The sequence below is a fragment of the Micromys minutus genome (assembly GCF_963924665.1).
Source record: "Micromys minutus genome assembly, chromosome: 1".
NCBI classification, from domain to species: domain Eukaryota; kingdom Metazoa; phylum Chordata; class Mammalia; order Rodentia; family Muridae; genus Micromys; species Micromys minutus.
This window is the reverse complement of record NC_137969.1, coordinates 57,260,251-57,267,380: the sequence shown is the minus strand read 5'-3', so window position 1 is coordinate 57,267,380 and position 7,130 is coordinate 57,260,251. Positions and strand designations below refer to the sequence as shown.

The window sequence follows — 7,130 nt, the reverse complement described above, 5'->3', positions numbered from 1 at the left end:
GCAGCCTGTTCCAACGTTAACAGTCATCTTCCTACATCACACACATCTGCTAGTCTCACAGGTCACTCTTTGACAGGAAGAACACAGCAACATGTAACTGAAATAATTTATTTACCACTAGAGCACCACAAAACCAGACATGCATCGTGTTAAAAATACAGCATAATTGGTCACCAAAACACGTAACATCTCTTCTTATATCCCGTTCTTTAAAATCCATGCCAACCATAAAATTGTACTGTTGCTTAACACATACAATCTGCTGCCCCACCCATATGCTAACACCCCCCACCCCCTCCCTACTTACCACCCCTCCCATGGCAATATTTACTAATGGGAAAGAAAGACCTGTAGAACCCACAGACTTAAACAAAAAAGATTCAAGAACCTTTAAAATAGCAGTCAGTGCATTCAAAAGGAGAGACAAATCATACAGAACAAAAATGTCATTTTATCCAAGACAAAAATATATCTGCAGAAATAGGGGTGGTGGGGATTATACCAAAATAACAGAAACATGGGCAGACCGGGCGGGGGGGAGGGGGAGGCTGTGCTGCACCCGACACAGGGACCATTCACCAGCGCTCGCTCGCTCTGTCTTCTGGCTTGCAAACTGTGTCCTTCATCTTAGTGAAGTTTGAGGAAAGCTCCTCAGATAAGTGTACAATATCAAAGAAATTCTCTTGTATTCATGCCTCATGGTGCTGACCTTTGTGTAAGACCACAAATAGTCCATCGTCTCATGGACTGGTTTAAATTTTGAAGCTATGTGACAAAGCCCACTGTCAGGTCCCACCACCAAAAGACCCAACGACCTCCAGCCAAATGAAAGCTGACCTTGGCTGCAGAGCGCGCTTGCTCAGGTGAGGGGAGGCATATTTTCACAAAGGCAATTTTGGTTTGTGCTTTCTTTTTTTCAGCCTGCAACGAATGTCTTTCAACACCTGAACTTCAGTGAAATCAAGGAAATCATGAATGAAATTGTGAATAAAATGAGTTCTGGCCTGCACTTTTCTCCCCTTTGAAAATCGTCACCAAACTCTGTGTTTTTCAATACTCCCATGAACACCAAAAACCCAATTAAGGAAACAGGTGCTTCCTTGGAACTGTCTGCTTCCTAATAGCAAAAAGAGTCTGTAAATATGTGAGTTAAAGGAACATGTCCTAGCCCAGCCACCAAGATTCTGAGCTCAGATTCTTAAGTCCTTTCTAAAACTACATTTGTGCCCAGTCCTCTGTTGAGAAGGCTCCATTTTCCCAGGAATAGTGCCATTTACCATTCAACCTGACTCACTCTGACGCAGAAAAGACAGGGGTAAAGGGTGTGGGGAGGAATACTGTGAAACCCAAGCCTATCTTTTTGGGCGTTGTTTTGTTTTCTGTTTTGTCTTGTTTTTTTTTTTTTTTTTTTTGTTGTTGTTGTTGTTGTTTGGAAAATAGAAGGAACTGGGGGTGGGAGGGGGGATGGACCCAGGTAGCTTATGTCATCAAATGGACAATACATAAAATACAGGCAGAAAAGATAGTGTAAAAAAGTTGAATTTGTAGTGCAAGTCAAAAATCTAGGGGTTTTATTCAAAGGTACTGGCCAGCTAAAGGAAACAAACATACAATCCGAATGATCGTTTAAAAAAAAAAAAGTTCAAATTTAAGTTCAATCTAAATCATAATCATTATTACAGAATATTTAAAAGGTGGTAAGATCTACACATTATATGTAAAGTAGCTATTGTTTTGATTTAATAGTTTGTAAAACAGGTTTGCAGTGTGTTTTCAATCATGCTGGCTTCTAGACCCATCTATTTTAATAATATCCGTGTAATTACATATACCAAGACAAAAGAAAAACCCGGATTATAGATCAACAGCCATATTACGGTCAAAAGTCTGACAATACACATCAAAACAGGTTCAACATTTCACCTGCTTGCTTAAACTGGCAAAATACCATTTACAATAGTAGAAAGGAAAGAAAAAAGAAAAAGAAAAACAATCCTCCAGATTCCCACTGATTCCAAGTTTTCTTTGTTAACAGGCCTTCTGGATGCATGGCCGTCCATGAAGCTTCGGCAGGCAGGCTGTGCACATCGCGTGTTCACTGTGCCTTTGATTTTTTTTTCTCAGACTTGCTCAGTCCTATAATGGCTCACAGGGGGTCATCCAGTATGACCTTGTTCCCCCCCCTGACTTATTTGAGTTCAAATTCCCTAATGCCATCCATGAGTTTGTGGCAAAGTATTTGGTCTCCATTTATACACCTGTTTTGTTTTCCAAGGGCAATGAAAGGTTCATTATATAGTAACACACAATAAATAACTCACTGTTAGCTCAGAGGAAGGGACGGGGAGGGCGCCCAATGCAGAGCAATACAGAGGAACCAGGAGAGGCGTGGGGTGAAGCGTGGGGTGAAAAGAATACATACAACTCCACTGAACGGGTTTTCCTGTTTTGTTTTTTTTTTTTTTTCACATAATTAACACTAACAAATTCTTCCAGTGTTTATTTTTTTTTTTTTGCCTTTAAAAAAAAAGATGTTTTCTTTTTGTGTCTCTCAGGAAGTAGGTGAGATGCAGGTTAAAGCCTTCCATTTTTGTGGTTGTTGCTGCTGTAATCTCAAATGCCAGTTTTAACAAACAGAACACAAGCTTGCAAAATGTCTCAACTAGTACCGATTTTTTTTCCTCCGATTTTTTTTTTCAACACTGATGAATCAAAACTCCCTCTTGTCACAAATGTCATCATCATCATTGCTGTCTTCATACATCACTGTCACCGTGATATTCATGTCATGATTTTCCCAAGGACTTTAGCTGCATTTACAAGACTTGACGATCATGTTAGAAAGTTGTTCAATCTTGGGCGTATTGCCAATGTAGTAGAGGATGGTCAGTGGTTCCAGATCCTGTGACACACAGCAGGGGGAAGCAGAAGCTTCTGGATTTATGGTGTTGTACAGGCTGAGGACCTGCATGACACAACACAGAGAAACACAGGCAAGAAGGTGATTAGTTTTGTTGTTAGTATTTTTGTGCACATGTGCATGTGTGTGCACCTATGATAAGAGGCCAGAGCTTTACAGTGGGTGTCTTCCTCAGTCTTTCTCCACTGAGAGAGTTTGTTTATTTTAGGTTAGGCCTCTCACTAACCCTGCAGTGCCTTGATTTGGCTAGATAGGCTGGGTTAGTCAACTCCAGAGATGCCCCTGCCTCTACCCTCACAGCTTCAGCTTTATCTCCACCCACTCCGATGTTATAGAAGTACAGATGCATATCTGGCTTTTATGTCGTTGATGGAAACTGAATGCAGGTTCTTGAGCTAATACAGCTTTAACAACTGAGCCATTTCCCTAGCACAGGGATGCTGAGTATGCAATCTTAATCATTACTATTGTTTTCTTACCTCTAAATTACGGTCAGATTGGCTTGTGTCCTTAGCAACGGCAAATTTCGAATTTTCCCACAAGTTGACTTTTGTTCTTTGCATACATATTAAACAAACAACTCCATAAAAAGACAGGCCAGATCAAATTGTTCAGATATTAGATTTTCCTAATTTTTTTTTTCAGTAAGTCTATTGGCCTTTGATTATACAAAGGCCTCAGGCCTCCTGCTATGTTTTTTTCCTATATAAATTTGGAAACCAGGTTGCATGAACACACATTTTACATTGACATGCCAGTTAAGGGCTCCTTAGACTCAGGGCCTCTGCTCACTTTGTCTATGCCTTTTAAGTCCAGAAAGTCTTGTCTGGATAGTCATAGACTGTGATTCTATGCTAGAGGATAAAAGGATAAATAGGAATTAAATAGTCCATTGAAATCTTCATAAGAACTGTAAGTTGCCCTCAGGTATAGAAAGAATATCTGTCTGAGATAGGATATCTGTCAGTCACGTGTCTTCAGCCACGTATCTTCACAGACCAATCAAAGGCCACTTACATTCTCATTTAAAACAATTCATTTACTTACCGTGACTTCATAATTACAGGGATGCTAAGAATGGAGAAAAAAATCAACCTAAAGCCATGAGCATTCTTCATTTTGTTTCACTTCTGTGCTAAGCCTTCCTTTGTTGCCTACACTATATAATAGAGCAGACTGACCTTGAACTCACTGTATAGCCCAGGTTGGCCTTAAACTCACAATCCTCCTGTCTGTCTCTTGAGTTCTAGAATCTTGGGTGTGTATTACTCTCTTCCTCACCCCAAATCACTAATTTCTGGTCCCTGTTGCTCCCTTTCTCATATGCTGCTTAAAGCGATCATTGTATCCGAGTCTCCATTACCATTCCTCATGCTTAAATGGGGATGACTGTGTTCAAGAACTAAATAGCAAGTCCTACAACAGAAGAGAGCACATTGCACAGAGCTCTGCAGCTTCATCCTGTTCTCCATCACAGAGCTGTGTGGCTCTTACTGAGTACTGTGTAGGTCACCCAGTGATGACAGAGACATTTCCAAGGATGCCATTAATGTGTTAGTCAAACAAGTGACCTTTTCCTCGAGATTCCCTGGGATGTTTTCAACCAAGGACAAAAGACCTGTTGAGCACAGCAACACTGCCTACTTTATTAGGCTACCCCTGGCTTCTTGGGGAACTGTCCAAACCACATATTTGTGACCATGACAGTTATTCTTCCTTCTCGTTGAAAAACAAGCCAGGTCTCAGCCTTTACATACTCCCTCTGTGTATCAGGGAGGAGAATGACGTTTGGACTTGGCACCCAGGCCCCACCTGCATTGCAGCTACTGCTGCTTCGGTCCAGATGAATCAGGCTGGCTAGAGAGCTTAGACAAAGGGACAGGCATGAGCCAGCTTCCCTCACATGGCCAAGCACATGGTCACCCGAGTGCCAAGCCAACAGGGGCACTGGGAAGATGACAGGAGGAGGGGAAGCCATGTTTGCCCGTTTTGATTCCAGTCTAGGCCAGCATTTATAAATAAATAGACCTCATATTTACTAATATATAACTTTTCATAAGCAGAAAGGAGCCATTTTTATAACACAGACTGTCAAAAAAAATCATCGATAACCCCTAACTCTTGAATTCAACCCAATGGGATCTTTCTGGCAGCAAATCCATTTTCCTACCCTGCAGCGAAGGCAATGTTTCTAATGCCTCTTTAATAAAGAGATTTACAGAAGCATAAAGAGCAGAACAGAAACCTCTACTTGGAGCCACATTTTAGGCATTAAGCTCGGAGAGATGGAATGACAGGAACTGGGTTATAACGCAAACAGGGCCACAGTCCAAACACAGATTTCTTTTTATCTCCGGTTAGGCAGCCACAGCATCTACATCCTGATTTCATTGTGTGTAGAGAAATTCTGTTTGAACAAGACCCTTTCTGAAGCCCTTCCCATCTTTAAAATCCTACACTATGAGCCACAAAGAGGAAGCTCACAGAAGAACATATTAATATACAGAAAAGGTTTGTGCTTATCTGGGCTGGGGAAACATGGCAGCTGATGTTGAATTTCTTGCTGAGTTAGCCCTCTGTCCTCATTAAAGTAACTTGATGAAAGACTTAGCTGTACGTTCACTTTCGGTCCTTTCCTAGTCAGAAAGATTTAGAGAGACAAATGTGCTAGCACATGCCCATAATCCCAACACTCGAGAAACACAAGCAGAAAGATCGCCATAATAAATTCAAGGCTAGCTGGTCTACACTGTAAGTTCCAGGACAGTCAGGGCTACACAATTAGATCCTGTATCCAAAAAAGTAGCAAACAACAACAAAAGAAAAAGACATTCATCTGATATACAGTTTGCATTTTACAACAGCTATTGAGTTTGGCAGCAGCAGCATCATCACTGACTGAGGCAAGAGTAGGAGAATCCAGATACTTACTTTGGTGTGTTGAGTGTCTGAACTCCATAGATATGGGCATGCCCCAGCACAGAAGTTAGCGTTGTACCCTTTGGGTTCATGGATCCATTTCCATCCAAGATCCCTCTTAAAATCAATGTAAAGAGGGCGAAGGCAGCAATTATCCTGCACATTTCTGTTGCCAAAAAAAGAAAAAAAGAGCAGAGGGTATTTTGGAGTTGATTTTTCATGTACCTCACCCTATATCAGAAAAAAAAAATGATCCATTCACTTATTCCACTAGCCTCAAGCACCATGAGACTGGTCTTGATGACTTATACTCTCATATGATGTCAACAGTGAGATACTTCGAGTCCCTGGGCTGCTTTCCCTTGTGTATTCTGTACTCTGACCGTCTTGTCTGTGACACAAAAAAATCAATAGACGACGCCTCCTGATGCACATAAGCATAAGCAGGAAGGCAGTTGAAAGGGGCAGAGTCTTTCCTGCAGAACATCTGTGGTACATCCAGACTCTGTAGCTGGTTTGTTGAGACAATGGACAAAATAAAACAGGTATTTTCAGAGACGCCCTGGAGGCATTTCCCTTTGAGAACATTGCCTATGTTTTCCCATCCACTGCTAGATCAAAAGATGAACCAGATCTGGTTTAAGCAATATGGAGTCTTGTAGCCATACCCACTGTCTTTGGCAACTAGAATGTCCTTCTCTATTTGTGACCTATGACATCATGAGTCCCTCACAAAGAAGATCCTGCCTCTGATCCACAAGTTCCCAAAAAGGGAGTCCTCCCCCTATTTTAGAAGACTATGCATCTCCCTCTTCACAAGTTCATGTAAAAGTGGCAAACAGTTTCTTGCATGGCCACCCACCTTCTTGTGCTATTTCTGTAACTCAGAAAGAGATCAGACCCCAGGGTGAGCTTCAAGGCATGCTGGGTCTTACTGATCTGGCCAAAATTGTAAAGAAACTTACGTTGCTTTGTGGGCAGAGAGCTATGAAAAGTTACCAGAACCCAAGCTTTGGAAAAAAATATCCCAAGGGCTAAATTTCCCCCTTCATATTCAATTCACACTTGAGAGCTAAGGGCCACAACACAAGAAAGAACTGTTGAAAGACCCCAGGAAACCTCAACAATATAGCTGTTTAAACAAGACCTGAAGAAGGACAACCAACAGGAATGGGGTAATGTCACAAGGCCTTACTCCCAGATGAAGACCTACAAATGGAGAATTAGTCTTCCCCAGAAATGCATCCCCTAAGTGGTTCTCCAACACAAAGCGGCTATGAATTTGGGAGGG

General features: G+C 41.6%; 1 protein-coding gene across 2 annotated transcripts in view; it reads right to left on the bottom strand.

Annotated features, from left to right (window-relative positions):
- Positions 1-326: 326 nt before the first annotated feature.
- TGFB2 (transforming growth factor beta 2) overlaps positions 327-7,130 on the bottom strand; it is a 78,861-nt gene continuing 72,057 nt past the window's right edge. For both annotated transcript variants that reach the window (XM_080915437.1, XM_080915438.1), the window contains 2 exons: positions 5,852-6,005; positions 327-2,965 (listed from right to left, as the gene is read on the bottom strand). In XM_080915437.1, the coding sequence (XP_080771563.1) occupies positions 2,807-2,965; positions 5,852-6,005 (313 nt within the window). In that variant the 3' untranslated portion in view covers positions 327-2,806. The remainder of the gene's footprint in view (positions 2,966-5,851; positions 6,006-7,130) is intronic.